At 35.0% G+C, this 18364-nt stretch overlaps 1 protein-coding gene across 2 annotated transcripts in view; it reads right to left on the bottom strand.

The window, feature by feature from the left end:
• Positions 1-18364, bottom strand: part of RASA1 (RAS p21 protein activator 1) — a 127960-nt gene that overhangs the window by 34975 nt on the left and 74621 nt on the right. The window contains exons 7-12 of one of the 2 annotated variants that reach the window (XM_043973327.1): positions 17870-17922; positions 16437-16584; positions 12937-13015; positions 8385-8505; positions 7489-7645; positions 860-947 (exon numbers count right to left, since the gene is read on the bottom strand). In XM_043973327.1, coding sequence (XP_043829262.1) covers positions 860-947; positions 7489-7645; positions 8385-8505; positions 12937-13015; positions 16437-16584; positions 17870-17922 — 646 coding nt within the window. Of the gene's footprint in view, positions 1-859; positions 948-7488; positions 7646-8384; positions 8506-12936; positions 13016-16436; positions 16588-17869; positions 17923-18364 lie in introns of both variants that reach the window. The other variant, XM_043973320.1, reaches the window with a different exon arrangement.

Raw genomic sequence — 18364 nt, 5'->3', positions numbered from 1 at the left:
AGAGAATCATTCTCACTATTCCCAGAGGTTAGTCAGTGTATTATATGAGAACCTTCAATTTTAGACAAAGTCACCTTCTCCCTGTTAACCAATGGCAGGTTACCTCTTCCACAGAGCATCAAATATTCAAAAAGTGGTCAATAGTAGAACTATACCTGAATTATATACTTCATAACAACACTACTCACAAGTTACTATTTTATGGGAAAAGTTCACTATTTTAGAGAATTATGGTTTTCCAACAACATTATTTCTTCATTAAATCTGGTAAACTATTTTTTTTAGCACGCACACATATAAATGTACACACATCACTATGCATTACATGTATATTCCCAGCTACTTAATAGCATTCTAAGTTAAAGTAATAAAGTTAGGAGAGACATAAAGGGACGCAAAGAATAATTGTGAGGATGTGTATAATATCTGGCCATGCCTTTTTTCTTCCTAATGACTAGAATTCTGTTTTAAACACATAGATTTAAACCAAGAAAAAATACATAATGTTCTATAATAAAGTCAACTGGTTTGCTTTTGTTTGTACTGTGATAAGAATGTCAAGGAATTTTTTCTAACATATAATCAAAATAATCGTTTCACTTCAAAATCATTTAATTTCATTTTTTGAGGAACAGAAATATTTCATTTGTTACTAGTTATTCCTTTAAATTGCTGTAAAGAATGTCTTCTGATTAGTTCTCACAAATCTATCAAAGTTCTTTTCATTCTTTGGAATAAAATGTAATGAACAAATTCCTTGTCTTCCTTATGTTATTTAAGGGAGTTCCCCCAAAATAACCAAATAGGAAACACTCTAATACACAAATTTACATAAGGAAGAGAGAAAAAAACTTCTCACCTGTGCTTGCTCTGGAGTCTCTCCTGCAAAGTAAAAGATGTAATGCTCTTCACTAAAGTGCTGAACTACTATCTGAAAACAGTTTGGCCTTTAAAAATATAAACAACAAAAAAAATTATTGAAAAAAAATTTAAACCAAAATCAACAACAATATAATTATAACTATATAATGATATATAATGCTAACTAATAAAAATGTTCAAACTTTTAAAAATAAACACTTTCAAGATGGTAGAATAGAGGCAGCAACCCAGCTGAACTTTCCCAACATTCCCCTCCAAACAAGTTTAAAATAATGCCTTAAAAAGAATTCTAAGTGGCAGAGCCCCCAAAAGGTTGTAGTGAAATTTTTCCAGCCTTAGATAACATAGGAGGAAAGCAGGAAAAGTCTGTGACATGGGAGTGAAGTTAGGAGGTGGCTATGACAGCTACAGCAGAAATTCTGGAAGTTCTCAGCCCAGAGACAATATGGGGGTTGGACAATTGATCTGAAAGAGATTACAGGGGACTTTTTGCTGACACTAAGTACAGCTAACACTGACTGGCAAGTATATTACCCATACACAGTTTGGGTCAAGATTCCAATGTGGAGAGAAGCCCTTTTGGTTGGTCACAAGGGAGCAGGTGACCTGGTCCCAAGTCCAAGGTAAAGAGCACAGACCAGGAAGACAGTGACCACACCTCTCCCCAGATCACACCACCTTAGAAGCACCATAAAGTGCAAACCCCCAGAACAAGCTCTGAAAACAGCAGCCCAAAAAAGCCTGATGCTTGGGACAAAGATTCTACATCCCCAGGTGAGGAGAGCCCAACTAAAATCAAGTTAAAAGTCAAGAAATAGGCTGGAAAAAATAATAGAAAGACCCAAAACAAAATCAGAAGACAAAAATATAAAAATGACGACACCAAAAGTCTCAAAGAAAAAATGCTAATTGGACACAAACCCAGAAAGAATTCCTGGAAAAGGTTAAAAAAAAAAGAGATAAGAATGATAGAAGAAAAAGTGGTAAAAGTAATGAGAATGATGCAAGAAAATCATGAAAAAGAAATTAACAGATTAATAAAAGTCACAAAAAAAACACCGAAGAAAACAATTTAAAAACCAGAATTTGCCTAAAGGTAAAAGAGATACAAAAAATAATTTACGAAAAGAATGTGGACAAATGGAAGAAATAGAATTAGAAAAATGGAAAAGGAAGTACAAAAGCTCGCTGAAGTAAATAAGTCCTTAAAAATTAGAATTGGCAAATAGAACTAATGACTAATGACTCCATGAGCTATCAAGAAACAATAAAACAAAATCAAAAGAATGAAACATATTAGAAAATGTGAAATATCTCACTGGAAAAACAACTGACTTGTAAAAGAGATTGAGGAGAGATAATTTAAGATTATTGGACTACCTGAAATTCACAATCCAAAAAATAAAGAACCTAGACATCATATTTCAATAAATCATCAAAGAAAACTGCCCTGAAGGTCGAAAAGCAGAGGGCAAAATAGAAACTGGAAGAAGATACTAATCATCTCCAGAACAAGATCCCCAAATGAAAACTCCCAGGAATGTTATAGCCAAATTGCAGAGCTCTGAGGTCAAAGAGAAAATATTACAAGCAGTCAGAAAGAAAAAATTCAAATGCCATGAACTACAATCAGGATTACATAAGATTTAGCAGCTCCCATGTTAAAGGAGAAGAGGGCTTAGAATATAATATTCCAGACAGCAAAAGAGAGAGAACAACCACCAAGAATATCTACCATAAAAGCTGAGTAATCCTTTAATAAGGGGGGTGTGGGGGAGGGGTGACAGTAGTTATTTAATGAAACAGAGAACTTTCAAGCATTCCTAATATGAAAAAAAAAACAATTGAAAAGAAAATATGACATTTGAACACAAGATTCAAGACAACAAAAGGTGACTATGAAAGAGAAATCATAAGGGACTCATGAAGCTTTAAACTGTATATATTCCTATATGAGAAGATGATACATGTAACTACTAAGAACTTTATCATTATTAGGGTAATTAGAAGGATTTTACATAAAAAGAGAGCAAGGTTTAAGTCAACTATGCTAGAATGATCTCTATAAATCAGAAAGAAAGAAAGAGAGAAATAGAAAGAGAGAAAAAGATAAAAGGGGGCGAGAAAGAGAGATGTACCAGGAGAGCGGTAAAGGGAATGGAAGAAAGGGGAAAATCATCTCGCAAAAGAGGAGGCAAGGAGGAACTTTTATACTGGAACAGAAAATGGGGGTTGGGGTTAGCAAGCAAAATTTGAACCTCTCATTAGAATTGGTTCAAAAAAGCTAAGAACATATATACATACATACACACACAGCTGGGCATAGAAATCTGTGAAGAGTGATAAAAGGGAGGGCAGCATTTTTTTTAATTAAAATTTTTTTGAAATAATAAACACTGTTATTTAAAGTTTTGAATTTCAAATTTTATCCATCCTTTCCTCCCTCCCCTCACTCCTTCCTGTGGCAGTAAGCAATCAGATATAGATTATGCATGTGCAATTATGTAACATTACCATACTACCCATTTTATATAAGAAAACTTGAATTAAAAAAAAAAAGTGAAAAATAGCATGCTTTAGTCTGTGTTCCATCAATATCAGTTCTTTCTTTGAAAGTGGACAGGATGATTCAACGTTAGTCCTTTGGGATTGTCTTGGATCACTATATTGCTGAGAATAGTTAAGTCATTCACAGTTCTTCATCAAACAATATTGCTGGTCCCTGTGCACAAAATTCTCCTGATTCTGCTCCCTTCATTATACATCAGTTCATGCAAGTCTTTACAGGCCTTTCTGAAATTATCTTGCTTATTATCATTTCTTATAGCACAATAATATTCCATCACCATTATATACCACAGTTTGTTTAGCCATTCCCCAACTGATGGGCATTCCTTTGATTTCCAATTCTTAGCCACCACAAAAAGAGCTGCTATAAATATTTTTTAACAAATAAGTCTTTTTCTCTTTTGGGGGGATGTCTTTGGGACAGAAACCTAGTAGTGGTATTGCTGGATCAAAGGATCTGCACAATTCTACAGCCCTTTGGACATAGTTCCAAATTGGTCTCCAGAAGAGCTGGATCTTTTTGCAACTCTATCAACAGTGGATTAGTGTCCCAGTTTTCCCACATCCCCTCCAACATCCAGTATTTTTCTTTTTTGTTATATTTGGCACTCTGATATGTGAGATTTAAAATTGGATACTAGAACATTAATTTCCCCTCTTTAACCTTTCCCTTAATTTATCTCCCAGACTAGTAAATGGAAGAAGCTTCTGGTCTCTAGTTAGAGCTTTTATTGTGTGGTAGTTACCAGGTGATGTTGATTAGAGGGATAGGAAAGTAGAAGTACAAAACAAATAGTCTTAAGTCTAAGCTCAGTCTATATTCTGTATAAAACTCACCAAAAGCCCAAGGCCACCTTTGGGGGGAAAGAGAGAGCCGAGTCAAGCACGTGCTGCTAACGGCGAGCCAGGCCGCGTCTAACTCCAGTCCGCGTCTGTCCGTGTGTCGCGCCAGTCATCGGACCAGGAGAGCAGGCAAGAGATCCCACTTCCGTTCTCTCCTTGCCTTTTAAGCTCACACCAGGAAGTGGAGTGCTTAGCAGCCGGGCTGACATGCGTAGCCCGTGCATGGCTGTCAGTCTCCTCCCCGAAAGGGTGGTCCTTTAAAAACTAGCGTCTTTCCATATTCACTAACCGACTGTTAAAAAACTTTTTACCACAGATGGGTGTGAGGTGATACCTCAGAATTGTTTTAATTTGCATTTCTCTGATCTAGTGATCTAGAGCATTTTTTCATATGATTCTAGATAGCTTTTTTTTCCCTAAAACTTGCCTGTTCAGATCCTTTGACCATTTATCAATTGGGAAATAACTTGTATTCTTATAAATTTGTCTCAGTTCTTCATATATTTGAAAAACAAAGTCTTTATCACAGACACTTGCTATAGAAAATTGATTAGAAGTAAATTAAAACAACTGAGGTACCATCTCACACTGATCAGAAATGACAAAGGCTAGACAGAATATAAGAAAATAGGAACACTAATGAACTATTAATGCAGTTGTGGTCTAATCATTCTGGAGAACAATTTGGACCTATCTATGCCTAACGGGCTTTCAAACTGTGCATACCCTCTGATCCCGCAATACCACTATTAGGTCTGTATCCCAAAGAGATCAAAGAAAAAGGAAAAGGAACTATATGTACAAAAATATTTATAACAGCTCTTTTCATGGTGGCAAAGAATTGGAATTTATGGGGATACCATCAAGTGGGGAATTGCTAAAAATATTGTGCTAAAAGAAATAATGAGCAGGATGGTGTCAGAAAAACCTAGGAAGACTTATATGAACTGATGTAAAGTGAATACAGCCAAATTACCATACACAGTAACAGCAATACCAGAATGATCAATTGTGAAAGACTTAGCCACTCTTATCAATACAATGATACAAGACAATTAATTAGGACTCATAATGAAAATTGCTATGTACCTCCAGAGAGAACTGATGAACGGAGTCCAAATTAAAGTGTAATTTTCTCACTTTGTTTCCCTTGCCTTTTTCCCCCCAACATGGCTAATATGGAAATATGTTTTGCATGATTTCAGATATATAATGGGTATCAAATTGCTTGCCTTCTTGGTGGGTGGGAGAGGGGTTGGAGGCAGAGAAATTGGAACTCAATTTTTTAAAGTTATAAATAAATAAGAGATTTTAAAGAAATGAAGGGAAAAAATTAAATACTTTTACATTAGCAAACTACAACTTCCTGGCACAAACTGAAATGCCAAAACTAAAATATCAACTCCAAAAGATAGTTCTTTCAATCCATTAATTATTTCTACTCAAATTTTTATCAACATTTCAAAAATACAATTTGAAAAACTTTAATGATAACTAAAAATATAAACTTACACTAAAATCTGTTAATTTTATTTAACTACTTTAATCCTCTATTTTAAAACAATCGATTGAAGTAGATTATTTTTAGGAATTTTTTATTTACTAATTTCAAGCAATTTATTTAAAAATCAACTATTTGAAGATGACGTATAAATTTAATCATGATCCTTTCCCCTTGCATAGAATGCATACTCAATTTTGGCAACATTAAATGTTATATAAATGTTAAAACTGTCAGTAAGCAGATAGAAAAGAAGGAATTGGATAAATAAGAAAACTGACAGAATGATATGAAATCTCACTAATTTAACATAGGAGGGGTAATAATACTTTATAGTTATATCAATGTTCACTCAATTTAGAGGTTGACAAGTGGAAGCCTAGGTGAATACTTGTTCAAAAGAATTATATTACAGATTAAGTCTATTATTTATTTTTTTATATTCTAATATTCCTCTGTAGAATGCTACATAAAATTTCAAACCAAAATCATTTCTCCCTCTTATTAACGACTAATCAGTTTAGCTCAGCAAACATTTATTGAGTTTTCATTATGTACAAAGAACTGTTGTGGCTACACAGACAAAACTTTTTTTCTTAAATGTCTTGCCCTTGAGGGGTTATAATTCTACAGCGGGAACAGAGCTACATACACAGATAAGTAAATACAAGGTCATTTGAGAAGGGGGAAAAGCACTAATAATTTAGCTATCACTAAAAAAAACATCACAGGAGGTAGAACTAGGGACTCTAAAAGGTAAATATGAGGCCAAATGTGCTTTTAAGTCAACAGCACATAGTGGAGAAATGGACTATCAAGTTTTGGAAAGAGCCAATTTGGTGAGAAAAGGGAATAGACCTGAGTTCAAATTTGATCTCAGACATTTACTAGCTTTGTGACCCTGGGGTAAATCATTTAATCTCTGTTTGCCTTAATCTACTGGAGAAAGAAACAGCAAATCCAGTATTTTTGTCAAGAAAACCCCATGGTCAGTATTGGCATTACATGGTCCACAGATCATGAAGAGTTGGATACAAGTGAATAAACAAAAATAATATGCAGATTTAGGAATTATCTGTAAAAAAAAGATAGCTGATATCACTAACTGAGGAGTGTAGGAAGAGAAAAGGGCTTGGGACAGGGCCTAAGGGTCATAATTCCTAGGGGATTGTGTAAAATAGACCATGAATAATCAAAGGAATGATAAGATAAGTAAGAGAAAAAATAGGAGACAGTCCAGAAGAAAGTAGTCAACAGTTTCCAGAACATGAAAAGTCAAATGTGGTGCATTAAGCTTGAAGTCCCTGCTTCTGGGGAGGTTTCAGAGCTGGGTTTGGGAGTTCTGAGCTATAGTCATGCTAAAGCCAATCAGAAGTCCACTCTAAGTCCACCACTAATAATGGGGAACCCTTAGGAGTGGGAAGACCATGAAGCTGCTAGGGCAAATCAGCCCAGGACAAGGCTTGTACCTAACCACTGCACTTAAGTCTGGGTGAGAGATGGGAAGACTCAGTTTAAAAAACTAACAATACATCACTCTCCCACCCCCTTTACCACCCAACAGAGACCAAACAGAATGAGAACTGAGAAGGGGTTATTGTACTAAACAGTTGACATTCTTTTTTTTTTTTTTTGGGGGGGGGGGAGATGAAAATTCCAAAAGAGATAAATAAGGGGGGAAAAAAAAATCTTACCTGCCAAACAGACTATCATGAACAACATAGACAGAACAAACACTGAGATCTATTAATCCTTTTGGTTTTGTGGCTCGTTTTTCACTTTCAAAATAAATAAGCTGGGCATCATTTCCCTCTAAGATAAAATATAAATTTTTCCACCGCTTTCCTTTGCCTGAGGAAAAAAAAAAGGAATTATTTTCATTTTTTTCCCCCAATAAACACTGAAAGCTAAAAGTCTACTACTGGAAATGGAAATTAATGATTCAACAAAATTTTTGAACCCTTCCATAAAACTAAAATACTTGTCCCTTCTACTAAATTTTAATCTTGTATAACAAAAATGAAAAAGTTTTACATAATGAATAAAAATGCCTAGAAACTTCTTAAATATAGCCTTTAATCAAAGCATTTGGTGATAAAAAATTATCGTTTTTAAAGTTCTCCACTGACATGAAAATAACTTTTCTCTAGCCTTAGAAAGATAAAACATCTGTACCTTATGTTAGCTATTTTCCATACTCTGATGCCTAAATGAATGAAACCTTAATAAATCAAGGCATAAAAGCACTTCAAGTAATAATAAGGGCTAGTACTCCACATATAAGGAATGCTCCCTTCAAATACTGCAAAACAGACACTTGTGTTGGCCCTCAAGACTACTGTATACTCCTTAAGGCTAAAGGTAAGAAACTTGAAGGTCATATATTTGTTCTTCAAACCCCAGGTTGGAGAACTGGGTCTTAGATACTTAAGAGGGGTTTTATTTATAACACTCATACTTTTTTTTTAAAGAGCTGTGTAACAGTCAAAGCTACCTGGGGAAAAAATCATTATATAATAAGTATACTTTAAAAAAACCAATGACTCACTTTAAAATATTTTAAAACGTTATAATGAAAAATCATACTTACTCTTTTTTAGAAGATAGCCTTTTTTAACAATATTTTTATAAAAGGCATCCTTTGTTTTGCGACGAATTGTATTGTAGATTTCATTGCCATCTACCGAATCATTAAGTACTTGTTCTTGATGCTAATTTAAAACAAAAAAAAGTATATGTATAAATACCTCTCAAATACAACTCCTTGGTGAATCTGAAATAAATCTATGTAGTGGTTATTTAAGGAAGGAAATGTACGTGTCCTCAATTTTAAAAAGTCTTCTCAAACACTAATTTGCATAATAGATAAATCAAGGAGAGGCTTCACATATAAGGAATTCTTGCTTTTCAAAAGAAGTATTGGAAGAGTTCTTAAATATTATGAGTAACCCATTAAAATGATTTCATTTACAACATGACACAATAAAGCTCACATTTACAATTTCTTGGGAACACATATATTTTACACATGCAAAGCAATGTAATCAGAGAAATGCCTAAATGAAAGAAAAGAAGGCTGGTCATAGAAAAGAACAAGAGATAACTACTGAACTCCATTACAACCTCCAGTGAATTTACAGAAGGACAATGACAGGAGTTTGACGGATGGGTGGTGTGAACAAAGTTGTCAGTTTTATTACTGGAAGAAGTATCCATAGCAGTGAAATTGCTGATCTTACTAGAATGTGGGTACAGTCTTACTCTAAGGAAATCAGCATAGTAAGAACAAATAGACAAAAGACAGGTACAACTTCAGCTCTCCCAGATTACTTTCATGTCTACCTACTGAAATAAAATTGCATAAATTTGTATTCATTAGCATTTTTTTCATTAGTGATGTCAGACTTTTCTCACAGATATATTTTAGTAACTTGTTATATAATCCCTGAGGAAGCATATGCCAGACAAGTCAAACCACCATGACAAACTCATCCAAAATCTCCCTTTAGCTCCTGATGAGGACAGTGCAGGACACCAAGCACAAAGAGCCTTGGGAATAACAGTGTCCCCTAAACCACCAGACCTGCTTCCAATTTAGCCCCCAGAGGCATCGTCGTGGGAAGAAATCATTGTGGAAAAGGGACCCACCTTTCTAATAACCAACTGTTGATCAACAGGCAAATAGGTACAAGAAGATAGAGAGTGGTAGTGGTGGTGGTGGTGGTATCCCTTTGGACCACCATTCCTGCTTCAACTCCTGAAGAGAAGGGGTCAGCCATCCCCAACAACTGCCATTCTGTCACACACAGGGTAGGCAGGCCAACTGAGCTGAAGCAGTGGGCACCCTGGCAACAAGTGCCACACAAGTCAAACCACCATCTTCACTACCATCTTCCCTCACACCCTGATAAGGACAGCCCAAGACCCTGAATCCAAAAGTCCTGGGAAAAGTGACGTTAAATAATGATGTGAAAGAGGCAACATTAATATCTGCTTTGTCACTGCATTGTAAGAACCATGGAACTTTTCCATCTGACTTGCAGTTATGAGTTCCTTAAAAGCAAGAACTGTCTTAACTTTTGTATTTGTATCCTTGGCACTTAGCAAGGTGTTTTGCACATAGAAAGTATTTAATAATTTATTCATTCATAATTTATTTATTCATGCTGATGACCACAATCAGGTATACAAGATGGAACAGAATGAGAACATGACAGCAAGCTTCAAACACTTTCAGTAAATGAAGAGGATCAAGTCCTGTGCTCATAGAAGGGAATGAAACAGAAGTTGTTTGGAGAACAGAGGAGAAAATTTAGATTAGCCCCTACAAGAAGTGATGTATGGGGATTTGATCAAAGATGAATTTAAAAACTGTAAATCAATAAGGACCCAACTGAGGGTACATAGCATACATTTGTACTGAACTCAGTCACTGAAATTACAGCAGAGCTGACAAACTTGTGAGTAGGAGTAGAAAAGGTGATGAGTGGGAAGAGAGGAAAGAAAATATTCAAGAATAGAAGAGAATGCATTGCTGAAATGACTCATTATTATGAGGAGAGGTAACGCCAAAGCAGAAGTAAAAAATAGAGAAGAAGATTGGAGTAAAGGATAGGAAACTGATTAGAGAGAGACATGGTGTAATAGGATAGCATGTCAGAGGATCTGAGATCAGATTATGGGTCTGCTACTTCCTAAATAAATTTGGGATAAGTCACTTCAACTCTCTGAACCTCAGTTTCCTAATGTGAAAAATTGGAGGGGTTGAATTAGATAAGCCCTAAGGTATCTTTCAGTTCTAATTCTATGGTTTTAAGTGATAAAGTTTTAAATTTAAAATGTGTAACCACTACTATAAATGAATTGGAGATTACTTAATACTTGTTCACAGACTGAGAAAAGGGTCATGTGAATTAAGTTGAGGAACAAAAAAGATAAAATAAAAAAGAATTAAGTTGAGGATCTGAGAGGCCAATGAACTAGGGCTCACAATTTGAGTTCATAAATGTTAGGGGCATGACTGTAGGTAAGTCAATTAATCTCTCTGAGCCCAGTTTCATTATATGTAAAATGAGAATATTTGCACTCCCTACTCTAGGATCTCGGAGGTTGTTGTAAGGAAAATCCTATGTAAACCTTATGGGAGCCATTATTACTATAAAGGTCATCAATATGAATATATAAATCACTAAGGAATACAGCTACAGTAGAAAACACCGTTAAGTCAAGTATTATAGTGGATGAGGCAATTTGCAGTGCTCTGAAGGCTCACAGAAGTGTTAGTAATCAGAAGAGGCCATAGGTTTGTTTAGAGGAGAATAAGGAAACAAGCCAGGTTGTTCTAGGTCCAAAAACATACCCAATGCATTGGCAATAGAGTTACTGAGGCTAAGAAAAAGAACTGTCAAGTTATTAAGAGATGATGACTGGCCATAAAAGTTTTAGCTATGTGCTTAGAGTTGAGGTGAAAATTTCCATAATAGTTAAAAAAAAAAAAGATAAAAATCTAGCCTGTGACAAGCACCACATATTCCATGTTTGCATTTCTGCCAGTTTAATGAATGTTATCTGTGTTCAAAGTGTAGATCGATTTCCCTCCAGGACAAAATGAATGGATTCAAAGAACCACCCTACTACACACTCTTAAATTGTGAACAATTTAAACAACCTAAAGGAAAAAGAAGCAAAACTTCACGATAGGAATAAAAGGGATCTGAGATAGAGGAGAAACGTAATCTTTGTCAGAATGCTGAATAAGGAAAAGAGTAGGAGATTTGAACATTTAAGAGTTTCAAATCGAATCTGTGGATCTTTCAAAAGAGAAGAATGCTACACCTAGTATCTGACAAAAATTCAAAGAGTAATAGTAACTAGTGATAGTCTGCTTAGGGGGTAATGAAATGACTATCTGTTGACCTGATAACAAAATGAGAGATCTACAGTCTTCCTAAAGGACATACACAAGATACAACAAAACCTTAACAAAATGGATGACAGCTACCCACTACTAAAGCTACTACGTGAGTCCAAATGTGAAGGAGCATATCACTAACAGCTATGAAGTCTTGAGAAAAAAATTTTAAGGGATGGTTCATGATATTTGGTTGTTTTTCAGTCATGTCTGACTCTTTATGACCCCATTTGGGTTCATCTTGACAAAGCTTTTGGAGTGGTTTGCCATTTCCTTCTTCATCTCACTTTTATAGATGATGAAACTGAGGCAAGTATATTTAAATGACTTGCGCCGGGTCACGAGCTAGTTAAGTGTCTGAGGTCAAATTTGAACTCAGGTCTTCCTGACTCCAGGGCTGGCACGTTACCTACTGTACAATCTAGCTGTCCTATTATAAGAGAATAAGATATATTTTCCTCACTCTTGCCTTTTGAAGACAAGGAAAGCAGAAGTGAAAAAATGAACTTGAAAAACAAAAAGCTGGCTAAGAAGGCGATATCTGAGAATGAGATTTGAACTCCTAGACCACAGCTTTAAAAAGAATGACAGATTCTTGGCCAAAAGTAGAGCATACCTAACAAAGTCTAGAAAAAAATTCTTAGGTATCTGGCAAATGTAATGAAGAACAATTTAAATTTAAAAGAATGGGGGAGGAAGAATACTCAGGTATATGTTCCAAGTTAGATACTATAAAGAACAGATGCCATAGAGAAGAAGAATGAGCTGAATAAAAAGAATAAGAATAGCTGTTGAGACACACCGAAGTTCACAGGAGACAAAATCCAATAAAGGACCTAGCAGTTAAACCCATGACTTCAAATATCTGCATATAGAAAGTTTAGGTAACAAACAGAAGGAACTGAGTTCAAATCTGGCCTCAGACACTTGACCCTTACTATCTTGTGACCCTGGGCGAGTTACTTAACCCCCATTGCCCAGCAAAAAACATGACAAAACAAAACAAAAGGGATTTTTTGTTTTGTTTTATCTTGAAGAAACTTGTTCCTATTTAAGCAACCTAATTTCTCTTCATTCAACTTTGATTTTTTTTCCCCATTTAATTTCATACTTAATTCTGTGTATTATACACATAAACATACCAGTAAAAAGAACTTCAAAAACAAAACAAAACAAAACAAAAACACCCCCTGAAAATACTTGTTGGGACTCTGGGGTATGAAACCCTTACCTGCATTGGGACAGGATCCTTAAGATAGTAGCCTTCAACAATCTGTTCCTTCCGATAATGTTCAATGATGTCACCAATGCTGTGAACACAAAAATTTAAAAACTGACCATTTATATAATGTTACCACATGTCAGTAATGGAGTTATATTATGTTAGCAAGATTTCCATAGCATACAACTTAGAAAACATTAATAAAATGCATGTTCATAATAATGCTGGATTTTTAAAAAAGAAACTCTTGGTCAGGTTGTTATCTGAATGAAAATTCCTCTGGTCAATAACACCACCACCACCACAATTTTTAAATAAAGAAGTTGACATTAGTTGAGATAATAAAACTGGGGGGGCAGCTAGGTGGTGCAGTAGATAAAGCACTGGCCCTGGATTCAGGAGTTCCTGAGTTCAAATCCAACCTCGGACACTTGACACTTACTAACTGTGTGACCCTGGGCAAGTCACTTAACCCCCATTGCCCCGCAAAAATAAATAAATTAAATAAATAAATAAATAAAAACTGTGGAGGGAGGATTAGAAGTCTTCAATTTTTATTAAATTTCTTTAATACAACTGGAATGAAAGAACCGACAGATACATCCCATTTACATAGCAATCAATAAGTTATGTTCAATTAAAAATTCTCATCGGAGATTTGGTACCTCTGAGCCATGTGCTTTATGCCAAATCTCCCCATGAAAAGTCCAAGGATTTCTTTCATGGTTTCCCTCCCCCCACCCTTCCCTTCCCTTGTTCCTCAATAAACTATCACCTTATTCTAACTACGTTTTGTGTGCAAGAGGGTGTAATTCTTTAAAGAGGAATTCCTAAGAACCCCAACCCCTGATCTAACCCGTACCCCATTTCCCACCGTAACATCTGGCGCACGAATGTTGTAGGGACGCGGGATTTTCCTCTTTCCTCTTAGCACACAAAACTGGGGGGTGGGAACCTCCCTTCTGGGTTTCCTTTCTCCCTCTCCCGCCTGACTCAACCTCCCGTTTGAGTCACAGAGAGGTAGAGATGGTCGGCGTCTGCAGGACAGCAGAGAGCAGCCTGGGACTCCCAGATGTCCGAACCATGCTCGGACTCTCAGACTACACGTTTCTGGTCTGTTCCATCTAGGCTCAAGGATTCATGTCACTGTGCCTACCTGTTGCCTCTGGACTCTCTGGGCCCCTCACAACTCCACGCATTCCAGGCCTTCTCCACTTCTCTCCCCTCCCCCTCCCTTGCGCCGTGATTTCTTCGACCCCCGGTCAGCATGAAGCAGTTTCAGAAGAATCTTCGTCCCCTTTCCTTATATATAGAGAAGTGGGGAATGTCATGGGGTGCAGAGCACCCCAGAAATTCTCTGGGGCACATCAAGGAAACTTCTCCTTGAGAAACTAAACCAGAGGACAGATAATGCCTAGAAGAGATAAGCTGAACCAAATTGGACAGAGCTAGCTTGGGATTCCTACCCTTCAATCTGGTCTCCCTAACCCTGAGGAGATAAATTTGGGTGTGGCTTCGGCCTTTGTGTTCTGAAGAGGGATCCGTAGACACCCCTCACCCAATTCCTCTAGTCACTACCAATGGGGGATGGTCCTCCACTCCTCACCCAATTCCCCCAGCTACCACCAGTGGGGGATGGTCCTCTCTCACTAAAGGAACTTTTCAGGGGCAGATGGGCCACCCCCATCAGTCCTCTATAAAAGTACCTTCCATTCTCCTGTTCGAGGAGATTTGGTACCTCTGAGCCATGTGCTTTATGCCAAATCTCCCCATGAAAAGTCCAAGGATTTCTTTCATGGTTTCCCTCCCCCCCACCCTTCCCTTCCCTTATTCCTCAATAAACTATCACCTTATTCTAACTAAAAAAAAAAAAAAAATTCTCATCACCGTAACTCTTCTATATTGTTCCTCTAATTACTAGATGTATTTAGGTTGTAATTGCATTCTAAAGAACCTATGTCTGAGAGGTAAAAATAAAGCCAAAGAAAAATTTAAAGTATTTCTCATAAACAGCGCTACTACTTTATTCTCAGTAGTTGCCAAAAAATAAGGAAAATAAGGGTTTAAAAAATATAATTAGATAACTCCTTTTGGGATCTTAATTTTTGCTTAATTTGACTTTTAGCTTAGATGTCTAAACTTCAAGGAAATTGCAAATCAAATTTCTAATAATGAGACCTTTGCTTTGAGTGGAACTCAAGGTAAAACTGCTAGCCACTAGATTGATTTAGAAAAATAACAGTGCATTTTTCAAAATAGGAAAACATCTTCTGTTTTATTTTCTAGGATAAATGAATGAGTAGAATTTCCCATACTTGATATTTAGAGTGACACTGTTTTACTCTTTTGGAGAACAGCAGCATGTTCTCAATGTAAAATGTACAAGAGTGAAAACAGATGACTTAAAGAGGTCACATAAAAAAAATGATGAAAAGAACATATAATTTTATGTAAAAGGCTACAAATAATTTTATATTTCAAGAAAAAGATGAAAAAACTGAAATTAAAGGACAGTATTACATAAAATGAAAGCTTTGTAATTTATTTCCAATATTTAGCTTCCACATAATATGATTTACAGCAAAGTAAGCTAGGTTTCTCCACAATCTAATAGCTGACTTTTACATGTTATGTTTAAAGTTTACAAAGTATTTTTTTCCACAACTACTCAGTGTCTTAGGTAACTCACTACTGTCACTATTTTACAAATTAAGAAACTGAAGGTCAGAAACTAGATTTTCTATGCTGTCCTTAAGAATGATATGAATTCCAAGATTTTCTTATTTCATTAAAGAGAAAAAATAATTCAGTGACAGCTAGGAAAATATTCCTTAATATTGAAGATTTTATTTTTATCTGTCATTTGATTACTCCTCTATTTTTAATAATAGAGTAATTCAAACATGCAACAATTTAATTTCACTAAAAAAATGTAAAATGAGTTCCACTCAAAGCAAAGGTCTCATTATTAGAAATGTGATTTGCAATCTCCTTGAAGTTTAGACATCCAAGCTAAAAGTCAAATTAAGCAAAAATTAAGATCCCAAAAGGAGTTATCTAATTATATTTTTTAAACCCTAATTTTCCTTATTTTTTGGCAACTGAAACATTTTAACCAACTTTTTCCTAGACAGAAAAAGTCTTGTAGCTGGAAAAAAAAAAATCAAAAGAATACTATACACACTTTACCTTTAGGTAAAGTTCAACCTAATTAGGTTCATCCTAATTTATCATTTCATCCTTTAAAAAAAATCATAAGATAAAAGTGTAATGAAAAAGTTACAAAAGATAACCTTCAGGACACTTAAATATTATGTTCATCACCATCTGGGGGATTTTGAACAATATTTGAGCATGTTATAGATGTCAATTAATATTTAAAGGCAATGTGATTTTAAAGACCAGGGAAAGATTTTTTTTTTTAAATCTAAGAACTCAAATATAAAGACAATAAAAATTTACTTCAGGTTGCCAAAGGCAAATAAAAACTCAAATTTCTTATAACTCACCTGTTATAGTATCGGCCTCCCATCATAAACTGATTGTTGGGTGTTGGACATATTTTAAAACGCTGAATATTTTCACTGGTCCGAAAATAAAGTGAATAGTCTCCAGGAGTATTATCAGATGGCCTCACAAGGAAACTGCAAACTTGACCTACTGTAAAAATATAATAAAGTACCAATTATTTTTATATTGTCATCCTAAAACCTCCCATAAATTGAATGTACCTTATATGTACAAGTGGTAAAAATATATACACATATATGTATATTTTATACACGCACATGTACATACATTCTTTTTCTAAGAATTTTCTAAACAACTTTGTAACTGTTTTTTCCCTTAGACATTTTCTAACTTTCAAATCCAATTCCTTTAGTGACATGCCACCTCTCTTAACACTGTAGCTAAGTACTATTAAAGTACACTAAAACACTTTGCCAAATGACCTTAGAAAACATCAATAGCTTCAATAAATGTCTCGTTTATAAACTAATCATTCGACAAAAATTCCATTGAACTTTTAAGACTAAAAAGTTAAAATTCACATTATAATTGGCTCATATTTATCTCATCATTTCATGTGTATTTCTAAAAGAAATGCTTTTGTTAATCAGGTCAATTAAATTTATATGCTTGGTGATGAACAAAGGGATGAATTACAAAGATGTCAAATGTGTCTCAATAATTAGAATTTCTTGGAAAAGTTAAAATTTAATGCATTTTCAAAATAAGTCCTAATTATTTAAGTTACTTTAACTGTAATTAGTTCTTGTGATATCTTAGAACATGATGATAAAGATTTATATATATATGTATATATGTATATATATATATATATGTATGTATGTATGTGTGTATGTATGTATGTATGTATGTATGTATGTATGTATGTATGTATGTATACACACATACATACAGACACATTATTTTGGGGAATGAAAAGTAGAATGCTTGAAACAAAAACAAACAAAAAACTTTAAAATGTCAATGGAAGTCTTTTCCTTACTCCTTTAGAGTTTCATTCCCTGAAAAGGCTTTTAAATAAAGAGCAATTTCCCAGTCCCCAAGTAATAATGCGTATCTGTATAGTGCTTTAAAGTTTGCAAAGCCTTTTCTTCACACAAGAACTTTTTGAAAAATTGAAAATTAGCATTTTTATTTTATAAATAAGAAACCAGCTCTGACACATTACCCAACTCGCCAATGACCACTCAGCAGGATAGCATCTACTATGTCACACAGGTCCCAATTATTATCAATTACCAAGTAACAAATAATTAGGTAAAAATAAAACATTAATAAACAAAATATCTGAAAGACATGAAAATAAGTTAACTTATAGGTTTTTAAAGTACACAATAACAGTGGGACTATATAATATATATATGTGTGTGTGTGTGTGTGTGTGTGTATATATATATATATATATATATACCTGTCATCAATAAAGCATAAGCTTCTTGTTTGGAAATCTTCCCATGGAACCATCTTAAAAATAAAACAAAGAGAAAATTAACAGTACATCTTGTTGCTTTAATATGGATGGATAAAGGCTAAAAATTAATTTACTAAGTCTTATTCAAAGAAAACACAGTAAATCAGGTAAAGAGTCAACTTACAGATGCCACCTAGAAGAAGCCCTATTTGACCTAGAAACCTCTTCTACAATATCCCCAACAGAAGTAGCTGGCCAGCCTCAACTGGAACAATCCCTATCCCCAGCCTCCACCCCCTTAACTTTGGTTTGTCCCCACTATCTACCTCCTTTATTTCTACTAATATGCTATTGTTTGTGGAAGTAACGAAACCATGCTGATTGGGTCCACTAGAAATTGAGGTTTAGAACCTTAGAATCATTGACTAAAAATGATTTACTATAATGCACTTATATGCTCCTACTAGGTGCAAGCCATTATGCTAGTCACAACGA

The sequence above is a fragment of the Dromiciops gliroides genome, chromosome 1 (assembly GCF_019393635.1).
Source record: "Dromiciops gliroides isolate mDroGli1 chromosome 1, mDroGli1.pri, whole genome shotgun sequence".
Classification (NCBI taxonomy): Eukaryota; Metazoa; Chordata; class Mammalia; order Microbiotheria; family Microbiotheriidae; genus Dromiciops; species Dromiciops gliroides.
Note: the sequence above shows the minus strand (reverse complement) of the source record. Positions and strands in the feature narration are given on the sequence as shown.